We start from the raw sequence: 20,901 nt of genomic DNA on the forward strand, positions 1-20,901 counted from the left end.
ACTCCTGCCCTGTGTGCAGTGAGATTAACCACATACAGAGGCTGGGAGAGATGTCTCTTCTCCCCCCACCACTAGTCCCAAAAGTGAATTGTCTGATCCACTTGAAACTGGAAATTGAAATCTAGACTAGAATATGTCTTTCAAGAGCTTTTGTTTTGCAAATTCATAAACCCAAGTTTGGTTCCACCTGGAGTAAGTTTACAAGTTAGGGAAAGAAAAAAAATATCTTGAAGGTACAGCTATGATTTCTGGAAGAAGAATTTGAATACTTAAGACCCTCAGATAAGGGAGCTTAGACATTCTTTGCTGTGAGAGTAGTAATCTGAGATGAATGATGTAATCACAGACTTTTGCAGCAAACCATTTGGTTGAGGTTTTCTGTGTTAGTGTGAGAGGCTAAGCCACTGAAAAGATTTTCAGAGGGTTACTTTTGAGCCACCTGCTCATTAGTAATATGAAAAAGTTCTGTAAAAAAGGTGTGTTTAAAATGTGGGCAGGAGAGATAAGGCAAGTGTGCATTTCGACTCCTTTTGTTCAGCCTTAAGCTGTCAAGTGTAGCCCCAAGGTCCATAGGGTTTTAAATATTTAATAGGATCTTGAGTCTTGGAAATGAAGTTGATGGGAGGTTCCTGTGACCACTAGTGCCCCCAAGAGCAAGAGCCCTTGAGCTGCTTGTTTAACATACTTCAACAGCTTTTCAATCACAGATGACCAGGTGGTTCTTCAATTTAGTGTGTTTGAAGTACTTTTTATGAATGAGACAGCCTTGATAAATTCGTGCGTATTTTCAATCCACAGTTGGGAATCTGCATATGAGGAGGGCTTACTGTATCCATTGTTCTACACTGTTTCATGTAAGGGACTTGAGCATCCGTGGATTTGGGTATCCATGGGTGGTCCTGGAACCAATCCCTTGTGGATAACAAGGGACGACTGTAGTTAAGTGTTTGGGGAGTCAAAAGTTAATATGTGGATTTTCAACTGCGTGGGGAGTTGGCACTCATAATCCCCATATTCTCCAAGGGTCAATTTGTACTTTGTATTTAGATGCCAAAATATGGCAAATTATTTTCAAATGATAATTAAAAATGAGCATTTTTCATATTTCACATATTTTACAGAACAGCTAATTTTTCATTTCTTTTTTATTTTGAATTAGGAAAATTATTGAGAATGTTGTGAGCTTCTATGTGTAGAATGTAGAGGAATTGCAGAGTAGTGACCCCTCATTCCGATGGACCACTTTCTGTGCCCCTGAGACCTGGGCTTAGACATCTTCTCCATACTCCACACATATGCCTATAAGAGAAAAGGCTCAGTTATTATTTTTCTGAAAAAGGTAAGTCCTTTTCTGAAGTCACCAAATGAACCTTACCTGGAAATTAGTATCTAATATTTTATATGAAGAAATAGTTTAATGTATGTTTATACAGTATTTATTAGATAGTTGTAACTGTAAACTTGCCTACCTAGTAGACAGAGTTTCAGGTTAAATATTGGGACATGTACAGGCAATCAAAAATATTACTTTAAATGTCACTCTCCTATTTTAAAGCTATGTTTTAGCACTTTTGGGGCTAGGTAAAGTCTGACAGTGCCTGTTTTTATCATCTGTAATCTCACAAACTTTGTTACTGAAAATTATTGCATGGCAGGAGAGATTGAATTATTTATTTCTTATATTTTTATAAGTGGAAAAATCTCTCTAACCAACAAATGATAAAAGTTGTTACTGATTTGTTTTCTTAACCTCCTAAGCAGAATGGTAACAAAGCTTTCTTTTCAGCTGATTAAATGCACTTAGCTAATAAACCAAAATTTGTTCTTTAAAAAAAATTGAGCTGTGTGGAATCTGGATAAGATTATGTTTCTCCCAGAAAGACAAGTTTTACTGTAAATGCTTTTGATGGACAAAAGTGTGACCACTTTTTAAGAAAAGGTTATGATGATTTGTTTTTTTTTTAAATTTCTGAGAACCTCCAGGTCTTCGTGTTTAATTTATATGCATGTGGATAATTTGTATGTTTTCAAAAACATAGAAGAATCTCCATATTTTTTAATGCAAATTTTATCTTGTAAGCTGCTATGCAAATTGTATTAAAAGCCCTACCTACTTAAAGAGTTTAACATTTTCGAAGCTTTCAGGGAAGACCTGTAGACGTAAGCACTTTCTCTGCTTTTTTTGTATCTTATCTTGGACACTTACGCTGAATTATGTTATTGTTTTCACTGGTTATAAGCTATTGATTGTACATAATATGTAAACCATCCAAATATCCAGCATACGTTTCCATGTCGCTGCCATCCACTATTGACACCATGAATGAAATGGCTGGTTAGAAAGCCAAAGGTTGTGTTTTTTCCATCCTTAATGAAGAAGTAAAATACCAGATCTCTTTGGTCTCAAAACATTGTTCTGGTCTGATCTGACCATCTGTATAAGAAAAGAGACTTATTTAAATTTGGGATGCTTAAACTTTTAAGTTGAATTTGACTATAGTCATATTCTGTTTATATATCTTTATCAGGTATATTATGTGGCAGGTGATACTATATTCTACCTTGAGTTTGGAAATTTCTTTCAGTTAAGTTTGAATTGTTATAGTGGCTGCTGAAGATGGAAAGCAAAGGAATCTGCCATCTGCTACTATTCTCTCTCTGTGTCCCGCCTTTAATTGCTCAGAAATCTAGAATTATTTTCACTTTCTGTATACTGTCTTTAAAAGCAGACAGCAGAAGTCTTCCCCCTCCCTCTCCCCTTTTTAAGCTACATCTTTGTGCTGAGTATATAGACACCCGATAAATGTGTGATGATAGACTGTTCTAAAATAATTATGCTTTATATCAAGATGATGTTTTCTTGAGCAGTATAGCTTATTCCTATGGAGAGATTTATTTTACTCTAGTAATAGACTGCTTACGTGGCTGATTTGAAACCCTTTCTCTAAAGAACAAAAACATCTGGCAGATAAGCACTTCCAGTTCATCCTATTAAAGGATCGAATCCCAAGTCAAGGTAAGGTACAGGAAATAGGCACGTAGAGCATATCTGTTCCCTTGTCTCTCTTTGACACCAGCTAAACTGCCAACTGGAAGAATGATTGTTGTATATTAACGAGAAGAAATATTTTAACAAGATTTCTTCTGTTGTTTCAAAGCTGATAAACTTGAACTTAATGTTGTGCCACTTACTCCTTTCCCCTGCAGGTGGCTGAACCAAAGCATAGTCTGGTTTTTAAAGTGAATCTACATTTGGTATAATACATAAATATGCTATTTCCAAATGACTGCTTCTTCTCCAGTGAGCACTTGGTTATAGTCAGCAAAAATCTACCATATGAACGCTGAGCCTTGAATTCCTCAGAACAGATTAGTCGAAACTAAAAAGCTATAATTTATTGATACTTTGTTATACAGGAGTGGACAGAAGTAGATTTACAGTTGTTTGTATGAGAAATAATATAAATAATAATAGAAGCTTAGCCCTGGCCAGGTGGCTCCGTTGGTTGGAGTGTCGCCCTATACGCCAAAAGCCTGTGAGTTCAGTTCCTGGTCAGGGCACATCCCTAGGTTGCGGGTTCAATCCCCAGACAGGGTGCATACGGGACGCAACCGGTCCATGTTTTTCTCACATTGATGTTTCCTTCCCTCCCCTTTCTCTCTCCCTCCCTCCCTCTCTCTCTCTCTTTCTCTCTCTCTCTCTCATTCCTCCCTTCCTCTCTCAAAAAACAAAAACATATCCTTGGGTGAGGATTTTTTAAAAAAGGAATAAACTCTGTTTCACATACTCCCAACTGTAAATTTACTTTTGCCCATCCCTGTATTGTGAGATTAGGTGTCCTGATAGATTTCTATCTTCTGAGTCCTCCAAGTACTTATTCAGTTTTGCAGTAATCTTAACCTCCATGCCATTGACACCAATGCTTTTTTAGTTTCTGAGTCCCTCTGAATCCCAGTCACATACACACCCGGAACCTGATGGTTCTGTCACCTCATCCAAAGTGATAGAAGCCTCTTGTGAACAGACAAAAGTTTCTTTGGAGGCTTGGAGAAATTTTCAAATTGCAGGGCTAATTAATGATACAGTAATTCATGTAGTCTTTCATCTAACAAGCATTTATTAAGGTATGGTTCTTCACAGGCACGCTGAAGGGCCCAGAAGAAACTTCTTGCCCTCAAGTAGCACATAACCCATTACTTCTCGTTCACGCCACGCCACCTATCAGTCAGAGGTTGTCACTAACCACTCCATATTTTTACCAAGGTACATCTGAAGGTCTCATCTGGCAAACTGGAAAATGTTAAAAGGTGGCTCGGCCTTTGGTCCACGCCAGCATGAAAGAATCCCAAGCACATTTAAGTAGGCTGGTCTTTTCATCATGTATACTTTTTTAAGTGCAAAATTAAGATTTTAGTTTGGGAGAGAGAACACTTCAGAATATCCTTAGGAAGATAAATCACAACAGCAGTTAAGCTCTGTTGCCCGACGTGGATCAATAGGAAAGTCTTTTTAAAGAAATGCTCCTTTAAACAGCAAAGCTAAATGTATATTTTCATCTACCCCCCATTTCTAAGTTGCCCTGACCAGTTCACTTCCACACTTACACCCTTGAAACATCTCATTGGCTGAAAGTCCTTAAACATGGTAGGTGGAGTATTTCTTCATAATGAGAGATCAAAATGAAGATATTTAAAACTTAGTAAAATACCATTTATCCCAGACACTCTGGCATTCAAACTCAGTAAAAAGGGCACCTAAAGAAAATGAAAGATGATTAGAATGTTTCCATATTTTTTGTATAGTAACCGTCCTTTTCGATCCAACTTGCCTTCCATTTATCACTAGGGTCAGCCTTTCAGGTAACATCCTTCGTCGTGCTCAGAAAGTACCTGAACTATGTGATTGGAGTGGCGTAACAGACTCTCATGGGCTCCTTCCCCTTTGTTTTCAAACGTCCTGGAGTTGTGCACACAAATTAGGTCATGCCTCCAGTGTCTTGGTCTTTCCTTTAAACCTACCCTTTGACAATCAGGTGCTAATGATTATATATTATTGGAACCAGCACATAAGTATTGTCATGTAAGTGTCCGCTCTTCCTAGGTTGGAAGAAGTGCTTTCCTTCTGAGTCCTCTTCAAGCGGATGTCAATTATATTTTTACCTGTTTTGTAAATTAATAGAATCTGGGGGAGAGGAAATTATTAAAACTAAGTTCTGCGTTTGGCACAATCCTCAATCTTGATGCTACACTTCACAACTTACAGCAAAGCTGCCCTTCTCATGAGATCCAGTTTCAGAATTTGTTTTTGCTCCGGTATGGGACTCCAGTATTAGGCTTACAACCTGTTGGATGGGTTCAACATGATACGACCTTGGTACCCAAAGAATTGTTTTCCTCCTGGTATCAGAGCCAAGGCCTTTTAGAAGAGAATGAGGCAAACTGCTGCCCAGGAAGACCTATTTTGGCTAATCTCTGCAAACTCTGATTAGACCCACTTGTTTGTATTCTGTCCTATACAACTTTTATTTTTTGTTAAGTATTAAGACTTAGAAAGCTAGAATAATACTTCTACAAAGAATTAAAAGTATGTGGTATCCGGGGGGGGGGAGGGTACTTCTTTTTAGAACCCTGTATTTAAACAAGACTTCTTTTTAAGTATTGTTTAAATTTTAAGTTTCAAGTCTTCTGGCATCACCAGACTACCAAATCGAAACCTGGGGCGTAAAACAGGGCAGTATTTGTGTTCTTAATTAAAAAAAGAGAAAAAGCTTTATGTATGTGTGCTCTATAAATACAAATGCATAGACAACACTTTCCCTTGAGTTGCACATCAACATATATAGCATTGTATATTACAATGGAAATTTGTAACTTAAGGGTATTATATATATAAATACATATATACCTTTGTAACCTTTATACTGTAAATAAAAAATTGCTTTTAGACTTGTATTTTTTCTTTTAATGTTAAAATAGTTCCAAACCTACAGGAAAGTTTTAAGAACAGTACAAAGAACTCCTACATCCCCAAATTTCCCAGTTGTTAATATTTTAGCACATTTGTTCCATCTTTTTCTGACATGACGCCCTGTCAGCCTTAAATTCTCTAGCGTGTACCTCCAAACACAAGGACGCTCTCCTGCATCGCCACCACACAGCCCTCCCAATGAGGAAACCAACATGGGTACGACACTACCTCCCCACCCAGACCCCATTCAAATGGTACCAATGGTCCCAGCAACTTCCTTTTCCTTTCTTACACAGGACCCTATCCAGTACCACATGTTGTGTTTGGTTGTCATGTCTCATCAGTCTTTTCTGGTGCCACTTCTAAGCAGATTTAGGGCAAATCCAAACACTTTAAAAACTTAATTTTGGTTCTCATCCCACCAGTGACTTTCTGTGTGATGGGAGTTTAATCATTGGATCAATCTGAGCTTTATCATACTTTGAGTCACACAGAGGAGTGAGAGGGGAGATGGCTTCCCAGGAATCAAACTAAGAATCATCAGTGCTCCATTTATTTGGGTGTCAGTCACTCACTTCGTGCAATATCTTAGCAAAACTTTGCCCTGGCCCTACCTCTCCAAAATGTTACTCACCTAAATCTGGTTTTTGTTCACAAATCTGGTTTTTGTTTTGGGTGGCTCTTGGCCCCACCCAAGGGGTTCCCTAACAAAGTGTTAGGAACGCATTCCTTGGCACAAGCCCTAGAATGCTGGAGTTTGTACAGTCTGATTTTACTAGGTCGTATTGCTAAGCAGAGTTGATTCACTGGTCCAGGCTTGGGTTTACAACAAGTGCCACAGTCTGAGCATCATGATCCCATCTAGAAGAGTGCTGTGCGAGAAAGAGCAAAAGGATTTGAGCATTTAAATATCAATGACTTTCACCAGTTGGGTGTGGCTCAGCGGCTGAGCATCTACCTAGGATCTAGATCACAGTTCGATTCTTGGTCAGGGCACATGCCTGGGTTGTGGGCTCCATCCCCAGCCTGGGCGGGGGCCTGCAGGAGGCAGCTGATCAGTGATGACTCTCACCATTGATGTTTGTATCTCTCTCCCTCTCCCTTCCTCTCTCTGAAATCAATAAAGATACTTTAAAAAAAAAAAAAAATTACTTTCTACCTAAAGTGTAGAAGCTTACAGTATGGGAACTGAGAAAGTTAGAACATAAAGGTACTGATCTGATTCAGAATCATCAAGCCTAAACATGCTCCATGTGCCAGCCCACAAATAACAAATTGAGTGCCTTTATTTCCCCCTCTCCTTACTCAACTTACTCCCCCATCCCCAACAATGGCAACACCACTGCAGAACTGAGGGGTTCTCAGAGTCTGTTTTCAAGCTCTTCCAAGAAGAAAGTCAACTGTGGATGATCAAGTGAGAGGGGAGGAGATCCCATTACCTGTCATCAGAAGCAGCAGCTCAGGACAGAGCTTCTGGGAAGCTCTACCTTGGAAGCAGGGTCAGTGTCTGGATGGCAGGCTTGTGAAAAACAGAAGCAGAGCAAGAGGTCCAAGAAAATTGAATAGGCAGAACAAAGATGCACACAGCCAGTGGATCGCAAACCCGGCCCTCATTACGGGCTCAACTGTGTGCTGCCAACATTCGTATGTTGAGTCCTACCCCCAGCACCTCAGGATATGACTGTATTTGGAGATAAGGCCTTTAAAGAGGTGATTCAGTTGAAATGAGGGCATTAGGATGGGCCCTAATCTAATACGACCGGTATCCTTACAAGAAGAGGAAACTTGGACACACATCCCGGGGTTTGCAGGCACAAAGGAGGGACCCTGTGAGGATGCAGCAAAAGTGTGGCCATGTGCAGGATGCAAGCCAAGGAAAGTGGCCTCAAGAAACCACCAATAACACCTTGATCTTGGACTTCTAGCCTCCAGAACTGTGAGAAAATACATTTCTATTGTTTAAAGCAACCCTGTCTGTGGTATTTTGTTGTGGCAGCCCTACAAAACTAATATAGCCCTCTTCTAATTGTAGGGACTTTTCATTTAATTCCATCTTTCAACTCACACAGCCCATCTAATAGGTGGGGTTAATGCGTTCTCAAGTTCTCTGCCTCACTCTCACCCACCAGTTAAGAGTCCCTCTCTTTTGTTTGCTCATTTATTAATTCTGAGTAAGTTAATTATTAATTCTCCCAGCACATATTGAGTGTGCTAGGCCCCTGGAAAAGAACCAGCCCTGCCCTCCCAGTGACACAAAAAGGCAGTGACTATGCCGGGTGCCATAACAGCAAACAAAAGCTTCCCCACTCAGCTCCGTCACTGTCTAATCGAAGACTGGAAGGTTCAGGGTAGAAGCTAAGAAGTCACGACTTACAGGTTGTGTGCCCCTCTCTCACCCAGACTCATCAAAGGCCTTGCCCTGCCACTCCAGTCATTATCCTGACTCCAGTCATCAGGGATGCTCAGCACTTGGCCTTTTGGTTTCTTACCTCCCTGTGTGCGATGATGGGCCCCTTCGCTTCATCTCACCATCTTCCTGCTCCCATGGTCACCCCCTGGGCTGCATTATTGCTGAAACAGCCATTTCTGAAATCAGTAACTGAAGCATCCCTCTCTGGCAGACTCTCAGCATGACTATCCTTCAACCTTCTGAGTTCTCAGTCCGTAAACTCCTACCTTCTCCCTCTGCACTTCCTACCTTACCTGCCCCCTCTCCGACTTCTAAGACATTCTTCTGGCTACCCTACCTCTCCAGCTGGCTTTCTGAGCTGCTTTTGCAGGCTCATCCTCTGGTTGTCCAACAAACCCCCAAGCTCTGTCCTGGGCTCTCCCCTACACTCTGCTCTTCCCTGGGAGGCCTTCTTCACACAGCTTCCATTCCCACCTATACCCAGATGTCTCACAGATGTGCATCTCCAGCCCTCATCTGTCTTCTGAATTCCAGATGCATATATCCGACACTCGATATTTCAAAGGTACTTCAAACTCCTCACCCTTCCTCCACACGCCTCCCCCAAACCTGGTCTTTGTCCAGTATTCCCCATCGCAGTAGCATTACCACTGGTCCAGGTACTTAAGCCAGTAACCCAGGAGTTATCTCTGCCCCTCCTGTCCTCACCATACCCCATATCTAATCCACTTCCAAGCCGGTCTTCACACACAGGCCTCAACATGCTTGTTACATAATTTTTCCTGGTGTACATCATCTCCCTCCTCAGACTGCAGGCTCCCCCTAGAGCTGTTTTGATCATTGCTGTATCCCCAGAAACTTCACAGAGCTCTGAACATAGTATATATTGATGAAATGTTGTTAAATGAATGAACGTGGCTCAGTTGGTTGGAGCATTATCCCGTACACCAAAAGGGTTTGACTCCTCAGGGCACACATCTACGTTTTGGGTTCGATCCCCAGTCTGGGCACAAACAGGAACCAGCCTGATCGATGTTTCTCTCTCTCCCTTTCTCTCCCTCTAAAAATCAATAGAAACATATTCTCGGGTGAAGATTTTTTAAAAAACTACTTCTAGACAGAGCCACAGGCATCAGTTACCAGGAGCTGATGGTGCTGTGGACACTCACAGCTAGCTCATTCATTACCCTGAAAAGCCAGAAAAGGCAGATACTGTTAGCACACCCTATTAAACATCAGGAACAGAAAGCTCTGGGAACCAAGGTTTAGCTAAGGTTTACTGTGCCCCTAGAACTGCCCGACAGACGCTATGTTATTGGAAGTGGGGTCCAGGACTTGAGGATTCTACCCCGCCCAGCCTCCCGCCCGGCCCCATTGTTCCGCCCCGCTCCTGGGCCCCAACGCAGCCCCCGCTGGGCTCTCGGCCCCGCCCCCGACACGCCCCCCGCGACACGCCCATGGCCCAGCTCAGGACTGGGCGGCCCGCGGCCGCGGAGAGCGGTGCCTGCAGTGCGGGCCGTGGCCGCCGGGGGGCAGCCGCGCTGCTCGGGCCCGACCGCTCTGGGCCGCGCTCCTCGCTCGTTCTCCGGCTCGGCTCCGGCTGCCAGCGGCCACCCTTCCCCGCGCTCCGCGCGGACCCATCGGGCTCCCCGCGCCGTATCTAGCACCTCGGCTCTCCGAGGCCGGACCGAAGCCGCAAGCAGCACCGCGGGGTGTGAGGCGGGCCCAGGAGATGAAATGACAACGCCAACCCTCCAGGTATCTCGGCGCGGCCCGGCCGGCTCGCGGAGGCCGAAGGAGGCGCGGCGGGGCCTGCGGACCGGCAGCCGGGCGGGCGGGGGCCTCCTCAGCCCAGGCGCCCCGCCGCCGCCCCCGCCGGTTTCTGTGTTTACGCGCTCGGAGCCGAGGGCCACCTCCGGTCCAGAACGCCCGGGCCCAGTCGCCTGGCCGAGCCCCGAGGCCCCTGCGTGCAGCCGGCGCCCGAGTTCGGCCGTGGGGCTCAGCCTGGCGCGGGCCTCACAGGCGCCGCCCGGGAAGCTCGGGCCCGCGGGCCGGCTGCTCGCTCTCCCTCCTCCCGCCTCCCTCCCAACAGCCCCTGCTTCTTCCCTGGTCTCCGATTTCCTCTTCTCGGCCAGCGACCCTTCATTCATTCCCTCTATTGTGCTGGGTGGTGCCGGGGTGGCGCCACCTGGATGCATGACTGACCCGTCCTCCAGGTGCTGCCAGTCCTGCTGGGCCCGAAAACATAAACATGCTCGGCCTCAGACCTGGGTTTGAATGTCGACTCTGCCACTCACTAGTATGTGACCTTGGGTTAGTTACGTGATCCTGGAGTCTGGAGTAGGGTGGTTGTGACGGTGGCTCTTGATTAATTCTGGTAAAGCATTCTTAACATGGTGTCAGCTACATAGCAAGTGCTCAGTAAGTGATGGCGGGCGCAGTGCTTGCGGGAGTTAGGCAAGACTTCATGGAAGAAGTGGCGTTTGGCAGGATTATCAAACCTGTACTTTTGTTCTGAGCCCCACCTTTCAAAAGGACAGACCTAAGCAAGAAGGCATTCAGATTCCTGGAGGTGGAGGAGGGATGGCCTCCACTTCAGGTGGAGGAAGAAGTGGCAACAGTGGGTAAACTTCCACCTGTAGATCCCACCTGCCCAGTTTTTGTATGGCCTGTGAGCTAAGAATGCTTTTTTTTACATATTTTTAAAAAAAAACCATTTATTAAGGTATAACTTACACACCATACAATTCATTCATATAAAGTGTACAGTTCAATGTTTTTAGTATATTTACAGTGTTGTGCAACCATCACCACAATAACTTTTAGAGTATTTTCACCACCCCAAAAAAGAAACCCTGAACCCTGTGGCTGTCATTGTCCCCAGCCCGCCAATCCCTCTATCCCAGCCTCTGGCAACCACTAATTTACTTTCTGTCCCTACAGATTTGCCTACTCTGGGCATTTTATATAAGTAGAAATTATTCAATAATGAAGTCCTTTGTGACTGGCTTCTTTCCTGTGACGTAATGTAGGTTTTCACATTTTTAAAAGGCTGAAAGGATATTTCATGATACATGAAAATCATGAAACTCAGATTTCAGTGTCTATAGATAAAGTTTTATTGAAACACATTCCTGCTCACTCATTTATGGCTGATTTGGGGCTACCAAGGCAGGGATGAGTTGTTGCTACAGAGACTGTGTGGCCAGGAGTGTCTAAAATATTTACTGTCTGGTCCCTTGCAGAAAGCTGGCCAGCTCCCTGTCAGCACACCGCCGCAGCCCTTTCACCCTTATCCTTTGCGATACGTGTTACTAGAGATGAAGCTGGGCTGGCAGTTTTGTCACCTTACTCTCCTGTTATGCAGAGTGTTCCTCTCCAAATTGCAGCTGAGGCCTCTTGCACTTGAAAAGCTGTATGTGGTGGCCGGGAAAATCTTAGGCGCATTAATTATCAAGATGTGGGGAAGGGATGGGCCTGCTCTGCCACATGGAGGACAGAGCGTACCTGGTCTTTTGTTCTGAGCCCCACCTTTCAAAATGACAAACCCTAAGCAAGAAGGCATATAGAGCAGAGATTTTCAACCTTTTCCATCTCATGGCACACATAAACTAATTACTAAAATTCTGCAGCACACCAAAAAATACATTTTTTGCCAGTCTAACAAAAAAAATAGGTATAATTTTGATTCATTCATACTGGGTAGCTGCTGTTGTGTTGGCTGTTGTCATTTTTTAAAAATATATTTTTATTGATTTCAGAGAGAGAGAGAGATAGAAACATCAATGATGAGAGTCATTGATCAACTGCCTCCTGCATGTCCCCCACTAGGGATTGATCCCACAACCCCAGCATGTGCCCTGACCAGGAATTGAACCACGATTTCCTGGATCCTAGGTCGATGCTCAACCGCTGACCGGGCTGTTGTCATTTTTTTATTTGACAGTATAAGAGAAAAGAGGTCAGTGCCCCTGACTGAAGAGTCAGGTATTGCATGTTTTAAAATTCTGGTGGCACACCAGTTGAAAATCGCTGGTATAAAGTGAAAAAGTCCAAGGAACTGGGGGTGTTTGTTATAGAGAAGGGAAGCCACCAGGGACAGGAATACCCCTTTCATGTGTTATCTGAAGGGCCGTCATGGGGGAGAGGGTAGACAAGTGAAGCTTGTGTTTAAGCTAATCATTCAGAAGGTCCAGGGCTCCTAGCCATTCTCTATTTGTAGGTAGTAGAGGGAGCTGAAGTTTGAAAATTGTAACCTGCACTCTTTCACCTTCCCTCATCTCTTTAACCTGGTGAGTTAACATCAACCTGGCCTAACCTACCCATTTGTTAGTTTTGTAGAACTAGCTGTATCTTTCTTTCTGAGACTCCTTGCTTTCACATGCAGAAGGGCTGCGCAAATGCCTGGGCCCTGCCAAGAGCTGGTCAGTAGTTTTATTGTTTGCTGTGGACAGAACTGTACATATAACAGTGAGATCTGTCCGCCTGGTGTCTAGTGCTGTATCAGCTTGAGGAGGATAATTCTGGTAACGCTCCCTGGGTGGGTGAAGCCATGGTTTCTAAAACTGGACACGTAGGTGTGGGGCAGCTGCCTGAAAGATCCAGCATGCTTCAAGTTCAGTCTAGAGCACAGGCCTACAGGATTTATAAGACACACAAAGACACTCTCACAGAGTTCTTGAAAGATTCCAGAGGGCAGCACGAGTATGCGTGTGGGGTAAGCAAGCACTTTTTGTAATGGAGATACTGGCGTATTGGCTCATGTGTCTTAAGTAGTCTTTCCCTAGGTATCAACTTGATTAAACTGTCTTCTCTTTTGAGCCTAGAGAGGCAGGTTGGGCCAATAGATCCCTTTAAGTCCGTCTCATAAAACCCAGGTCGATGAGGGACTTTCCTAGCTGACTGGCTCTTCTCTGGCCCTTGGGGTCAAGTGCTATTTCTGGCCTCCCTGCTGAACATCACAGGAATCAGTGGGTTTTGGTGTTTCCCTGTTTCAGGCTCTGAGTCAGGGTCTGTTTCTCTTCCCCTTGAGGCACAGAATAGAAAGCGAACTTTCCCTTTGAGCCCTAGCCTGAGCTACTTCACCAGGTTTTCACTTGCTGAAATCCAGAGTGAGGACTGAGAAGAAGGTTGCTTTCATTGTACTGAGCGCATCATGAGGAGGGATGGCTGTCTTTTAAAAGCATGCTTTAAGGCCTTTCTAGTTGCTGTTGGAAAAGCAGGCCAACGTAATGGTCTGCGACTCACTAACTCCCAGGCCTGGCAGCACCTCTCATCAGTGTATTCCTCCCTCCTGGGATCCCGAGGGCTTTCTGGGCCCCTTGGGAAGCACTGAGCTATTTGTTTTGCCTTTCCAGAAAGCCATTGATCTGGTTACCAAAGCCACAGAAGAAGATAAAGCCAAGAACTATGAGGAGGCGCTCCGGCTCTACCAGCATGCTGTGGAGTACTTCCTACACGCTATCAAATGTGAGCCACACCACCTCCGGTGCCGAGGCCCGCGCCACGGGTGCGTGCCCCGGCGGCTCACGGGCCCCTCCGGTTCCCCTCTTGCAGATGAGGCACACAACGACAAGGCCAAGGAGAGCATTCGAGCCAAGTGCATGCAGTACCTAGACCGGGCGGAGAAGCTGAAGGATTATTTACGGAACAAAGAGAAGCAAGGCAAGAAGCCAGTGAAAGAGCATCAGAGTGAGAGCAAGGGGTGAGTACTGAGGAGTGGAGAACCGGCCGGGGCCAGAACCCCCACGAGCATGTGCCCTTTTCCTTTGTTGCTGTTATTTTTGGTGCTAGTGCAGCCTTGGACTTCCACGGCACCTTCTTTTGGGGAAGTCTACTCACAGCAGCCCATAGCTGCTTTTGTCAAGCACTTTACAGACTACTTCCACGCGCACTATCTCATTGGGTCTGGGATGGGGAGCCAGTGCGGAGGTTACTAGCCTTGGACTCTGCAGCCAGACTCTCCGGGTATAACCTGGTTCTGCCACTTCCTAGCTGTGTGACCTTGGACAAGTGCCATGACCTCCCTGTGCCTTCAGGCTTCACATCTGTAGGAGGAGGAAGATAGTGGGGCTTCCCTCCTAGTGTTGCTCTAAGGAGCAGGTGAAATGATAGGGGGAAGCCCTGAGACTAGAGCTTGGTGCACGTAAGGATTAAACAAATGTCAGCTACTGTTGTCATCAGTTATCCTCTATCTGATTTATGAGGCAGCAGACTAGAGGTTCAGAGATTGCCAAGGTCACAGAGCTGGGACTTGATGGGGTCTGGACCCATACCCAGGGTCAATGTTTCTGACTCCAAAGCCAGTGTTCCCTCTGCAGTTTTCTCCTCACGTTTATGGTGTGCCCACCATGGAGATTCCAGTTATCTGAGCACAAAGTCCAGTGGTGTCCTGGAGGTGAGGGGAAGATCCTGGGCAGGAAGGTCATGGAGTAGGAGAGAGGTGGGTGCTGTGTCAGCTGCATCACCGGAGGTGAGAGGCTCTGCTCCTGGATGGAGAGGATTCCCTGGAGTGAGAGACACACCAAGGAAGGGGCAGAAGGCCAGACATCTCCAAGAGAGCTGCAAAAGTTTTGAGGATGGTATATCACATCCAGACAGGGATTGGCCAGGGACAGGTAGGGGATGGTCAGTGACTGTTCCTTTTCCAGCTGCTCCCCTGTAGACTTCAGAGGACTTACCCCTTCTCCAAGTCAGAGCCACTTGCTATCTGGTTTTGAGTCTGTATGAGAGCTGCAATTGATTGCCTTGCCTGGCAGCTCTTGAAGTCCGGCCAAAGCACATGTCCCTCACCAGTCTCTAGAAAGGGCATATGTCTCTATTCTTAGTCCTTTAATGAAAAAACGAGGATGGGTTACGAGAGTTTCCTGGAGGATCCACTGTAGGCCCTGAATGTCCTCGGGGTACCTGTTTGTGGATCTCTCACCATTGTTGAGAAGGGAAAGCATCCCTTTATCACTGTGCTGGCAGCCAGAGCCTGGCCTCACTCTGAGAGCCTCCTTACCAACCTCCTCTTGCTCCAGCCTGTCATCTTCTGTCTCCTTTCCCAGCAGTGATAGTGACAGTGAAGGGGATAATCCAGAGAAAAAGAAATTGCAGGAACAACTGATGGGTAAGAGGTTGGAGGCCCCATGGCTATGGGAGGGGGATGTGGTGAGCGCCCCTGGTGGGTCGGGGCTCTGGGTCCAAGGCTCTGCCTCCTTCTTCAGGTGCCGTTGTGATAGAGAAGCCCAACATTCGGTGGAGTGACGTGGCCGGGCTGGAGGTGGCCAAGGAGGCCCTCAAAGAAGCTGTCATTTTGCCAATTAAATTCCCACACTTGTTCACAGGTAAGAGTTGAGCCACTATAGGGCCAGATGTAAAAATAACAGGCATTTACAGAGAGAGCAAGCTCTGAGCTCTCACTCCGAAGATGTCCAGGAGCAGGTGGCGACTCGACTCCCTTTGCCCTTAATGGAGGAGGCCTGGCCTTCCCATGGGCTTCCACTTGGGAAAGGCCCCAGGGCCTGCCCATTGCAATCATCTAATCCTTGGCTTCTCTCTGGTGTCAGAAACACCTTTATAACTAGAACTTTTACTTGGCCATCCCAGTGGGTGGGCAGGGTCAGGAACCAGTGCCAGCCACTGTCACTTTGCAAGGTCACAGGGGTCATGAGCCAGGGCTAAGACAAAGCCTAGGCAGGTAATTTAGTTCCCTTTATTCCTTTGCTCTTAGAATCAGTTTTCTTGTAGAACTTTTCATTTCCAACTGTATTTACAGTGACTAAGGCCCCTCTGCTTTTTTCTGTTCCTCTTCCCCAGTCAGAAGGAAGCTCAGTCCAGTTTATTCTTTCTTGCAGGGAAGCGTACCCCTTGGCGAGGGATACTGCTCTTTGGACCCCCTGGCACAGGGAAATCCTACCTGGCTAAAGCAGTGGCAACAGAAGCCAACAACTCCACCTTCTTCTCTGTGTCCTCCTCAGACTTGATGTCTAAGTGGTTGGGGGAGAGTGAGAAGTAAGTCAGCCACCAGGCTCTTCTCTCTGGGCATCCCCAGCACTCTCTGCTGGTGGTCCAGCTTCCCTGGCCTTGGAGTCACCTCCCAGAGAAACTGCTCTTGGATGTCAGGGAGAAGTAGCCAGCAAAAGGGTATCTTGCTAGCTCATTGGGTGGGACACTGTCCTGACCAAGACAGCTGAAATTGGAAGGGAACTTGGGAGAGATGAGTCTTCATGAAGGGAAGAGAAAGGCACTCCCAATAACTGGGTATCAGGTGAGTATTCGCTGTTGGGGACTTTATATAGTTAACATATTCCCCACACCAACTCCCATTTTGAAGATGATGAAACTGAGGCTGAGAGGAAGGAAAGCAACTTGTCTTAAATCCAGAGTTAATGAATGGGGTTGCCAGGATTAAAGCTGATACCAGGCTTGCTCTTCCTCTTGGTGTAGTGCTGCCAGAGGATTTGTCACTACTATTTTTTCTGAAATCCAAGCATGACTATAGTCTTGACCTCATGGCAAGGGCGAGAGAAGTGGTGACTGGGACCCTGGCTGGGCGTGTGTGTGGCTGTCCAGGTCCCAACCCCATTTTTCACCTTCACAGGCTAGTCAAGAACCTGTTTGAGCTGGCCAGGCAGCACAAGCCTTCCATAATCTTTATCGATGAGGTGGATTCCCTCTGCGGATCCCGCAATGAAAATGAGAGTGAAGCTGCCCGAAGGATCAAAACAGAGTTCTTGGTCCAGATGCAGGGTGCGTGTGCTAGTTCTGGGTTTCCTCCCTGGTTCTTGGTCCACCTAAAGACAGCCCAGGGTTTTGTTAGTTAGCTGCAGCTGGATATGATTGTCCTTGGGGTGGAGGGAAATATCAGAGAAACAATTCTCAGCTCCATCTCCTCGGGCCTTCATGGTGGAGAGGTCCCTGCAGTCTTTGCCACCACCCCTCTGCCCCTCCCAAGGCAGTCAGGGTAGCCAGGCTTTTTGCTCCAGGAAAGCTGGTAGGCCGCTGCTGGAGGTGGCACAGGGATGGCTTCAGGTCAGGTTAAGACACCTGAGGGTCTTCCCAGGAGGTCTGAGCGATCCTTACAGGTGTTCTGAGTCAGCATCTGTTTCCTTGTCCACAGGAGTGGGGAATAACAACGATGGGACTCTGGTTCTTGGTGCCACAAACATCCCATGGGTGTTGGATTCGGCCATTAGAAGGAGGTGAGTCTTCCCCAGTAGGAGCCAGGGTCTGAGGTCTTTTCCCGCCATGGTCAACCCCCTGCTAGCAGCCAGGGATGCAGCCTGACCCTGTTTCTCCGGAGGCTCCTCGTGTCTGCATAACGAGCAGAGCCCTGAGTGAACCTAGCTCTGGAGGGCCCCCTTTGTGCCTTTGCATTAAGACTGCTCCTCCGTCTGCTCTCAAGTCCAGCCATGTGCTTGGCTCTCTAGGTTTGAAAAGCGGATTTACATCCCGTTGCCAGAGGAGGCTGCCCGTTCCCAGATGTTCCGGTTGCATCTGGGTAGCACTCCCCACAGCCTCACGGACGCCAATATCCACGAGCTGGCCCGGAAGACAGAGGGTTACTCAGGTGCCGACATCAGCATCATTGTGCGCGACTCCCTCATGCAGCCTGTTAGAAAAGTACAGTCAGCAACACACTTCAAAAAGGTGAGTGAGCCAGCAAGAAATTGCTGAGAAAGTGTCGCAGGAAAGGGGATACCAGCTTTCTTTGCCAGCTGACACATCGTGGGTCTCTTGGAAAACCAAGGGCAAGAGCAAAGTGAGCCCTTTGGCTCCAGGGGCTGGGGTGGTACCTGCTCTCCCCTTCCCCGTAGTTCTTCCTTGAGTCTGATAATCTCAGATTGTGTGAACCTAGAGGACAGCACCATGGCAGTGACCTTTGCCACTCCCGCAGTCAGTGCTGTGCTGTTGTGTGTGGTGGGCCCTACTCAGTGTTTGAAAGTGGTGGGTACAAAGTCACACACCCTAAGGAGGAACTCCATTCACACAGATCTCTGTCAAGTATCACCAAGGGTCCTAGTATGTGTCTGATCTCGTTCTAGATGCTGAAGAGACATTTGTAACTGACCACAGCAGACAAAAGTCCCTGCCCTCCAGGAGTCTCCTTTCTAGTGGGCGAGACAGGGAACAAACAAAACAGACTCATTTCTCAGAGGGTGGTGACAGGGTAGAGCAGGGAAGGGAGGTCTAGCATTTCTGAGGTTTGGAGGGGGTGGAGCAGGTTGCACTCTTCAAGGAGAGGCCACACTGGGTGGCATTTGAGTCAAGAGTTGAAGAAGGTGAGGGAATGAGCCTTCAGATATTTAGGAGAATGTTGCCAATGGAACACATTTCAGTTGGAAAAACATTTTTAATGTCACTGCATTTGTGGTGAGATTTGAGTTAATGAGGAAGAGGAAGATACCAAGATATCTGGGTGCCACAAAATGAGGTTCTGGAGGACCAGTGGCTAGAATTCCATAGTAATCATGAGATTCTGAAGTCAGACTTCCAGCCACTTTGACTACTTAGCCCGAGAGTTTTGAAGGAGCCCATCCCTCCTCAGACTTATGACCTAGAATCCCAGGCATTTGTTCCCATCCTGCCATTACCTTCTCTTCAGGACTCAGAAATCTGAGGTGTTTTGCTCCTTCCCCAAAAACCAAGCCAATCAGATTTCTCTTTGGTTTCAGGTCTGTGGCCCTTCCCGCACCAACCCTAGCGTTATGATCGATGACCTCCTGACCCCATGCTCACCAGGGGACCCAGGGGCTATGGAGATGACTTGGATGGATGTCCCTAGTGACAAACTCTTAGAGCCCGTGGTTTGCATGGTAAGTGGCCAGCTGGCAAGGACTGCACAGTCCAGAAAATTGGGGGCTTGCATCCAAAAATAAGCTTCTCCTCTTTTCTGTCCTAGGCTGTTGTGACTCCTAGAGAATGGCCTTTGGGGCTTTGGGTAGCTGAGGCTCCTGCTGTTAGACTCAGTGAGGGCACAGGATGGAAGCCTTAGTAATAGCATTGTATTTTCTTCAGCAAAAAGAGAAAAGGCTAGGTTATGTGACTGCCTCATTCCATGGATTTGGCTTGTTTTGTACACAGGAAGAGCCAGCGAATGTATGTCAGCACGTTGTGATTTGATGTAGTTGAACAGGCAGCCTCTCCTGGCTAGTCTTAACCTCTCCTTATCCTGGTCTTGCCGATGGTCTTGCCCATTCTATATGGCGAGTGTCTGCCTTTGTGGCTGGTGTGGTGGGTGTGCAGTTAGAAAGAGCTTCTCATGAGAGCAAGATCATTGGAGCTTAGATTCCCTTGGACCGGCAGTAGGCCCATCTGGAAATGACAGAAGCTGCCTCAGGAGGGAAGAGATCTGTCACAGGAGGCATTCAGGCAAAGCCAGGCAACCAGAGGGAGATCTGCATTTGGGGTAGGGCTGACCTCCCAGGCAGGCCTCTTCCCTCCCTAGACTCCATGGGTGTGTGATGCTGGGAGGCCGAGGACCTGGAGCCTGGCTACTCCTTAGCCACATGCTCTTGTCTTTGCAGTCGGACATGCTCCGGTCTTTGGCCACCACCCGGCCCACCGTGAATGCAGAAGACCTCCTGAAAGTGAAGAAATTCTCAGAGGACTTTGGACAGGAGAGTTAAAAGCTTCTTCATTCTGGTGACGGTGAAGGTGGAAAGTTGATTGTGGTAAATTCATGCACTCCTCATGTCAGTGGCCAGACGGGTCTCCAGGGCTCCTCCTAAAGTCACTCCAGTGTCCCCTGTGCTGTCTGGCCACCAGCCAAGGAACAGGAAGGAAGGGGCTCCCTGGCCGCAGAGACGCAGAAGCACGCTCCGCAGCCGGTGGAATACTGGCTCTTCCTACTTCTACTCCTCTTTTGGATGCTCGCCAACTCCTTGTCCCACCACACTCCATGTTTGTTTTTGTAAAACCTTTTTTGTTCCCCTAAATTAATGCTGCTTGGATTTTCCTCTTGTTTATAAATAAAGTTAAAATCACCTGGAAGCATCAAGGAGTGGGAGCAGCCCGTGCTGTGGGGTTGGTGCAGCAGACCTGCAGAAGTCCCCATGGCCTGTTCCTTTTAGACCCAAGTTTTGCTCCTTGTGAACTGAATGGCTGATGCCCTGGATCCCCAGCCCAAGCTCTGCCTGTCAAGGCCAAGAGTAAAGCCAAGCCATTCGCACTCCTAGGCCAGCATCCTGAGCCCTGTGGCCTCCCTGCAGGAGGAGAAGATAGTCTGTGAGCACCAAGCTGTGTAAATCAGAACGAGCGAAGGCAGTCAGGCGGGTCCCACTGCTGCCTTTTCTTCCCTCTGAATGTGAGAACGCCGCACCCAGCCACCAGCCCACGTCCCTGACCTGGAGGTGGGCCAATAAACCCTTGTCCCTTCTTGAGCCACCTGAGTGATTGCCTCTTTGACTCTTGGGCTCTTTGAAAGCATTGCTTGCTTCCCATAGAAAGACCTGGTTTTCTCTGCTGTCTTCTCTTCAGCAGACTAGGTGGTAGGTTATGTCACCAGCTGCCACTGTGCCTAGGCCTATACTCCAGTTAG

General features: G+C 46.9%; 1 protein-coding gene across 1 annotated transcript; it reads left to right on the plus strand.

Moving 5' to 3' along the window:
- Positions 1-9,883: 9,883 nt before the first annotated feature.
- On the plus strand, positions 9,884-20,745 carry VPS4A (vacuolar protein sorting 4 homolog A). The gene is made up of 11 exons (XM_081120132.1): positions 9,884-10,136; positions 13,736-13,847; positions 13,935-14,082; positions 15,428-15,489; positions 15,587-15,706; positions 16,217-16,373; positions 16,963-17,111; positions 17,482-17,563; positions 17,792-18,011; positions 19,037-19,177; positions 19,889-20,745. The coding sequence occupies exons 1-11, from the start codon at positions 10,116-10,118 to the stop codon at positions 19,988-19,990; spliced, it is 1,314 nt and encodes a 437-aa protein (XP_080976258.1). The 5' UTR covers positions 9,884-10,115; the 3' UTR covers positions 19,991-20,745.
- Positions 20,746-20,901: the final 156 nt, after the last annotated feature.

Source organism: Miniopterus schreibersii (genome assembly GCF_964146895.1).
Source record: "Miniopterus schreibersii genome assembly, chromosome: 18".
NCBI classification, from domain to species: domain Eukaryota; kingdom Metazoa; phylum Chordata; class Mammalia; order Chiroptera; family Miniopteridae; genus Miniopterus; species Miniopterus schreibersii.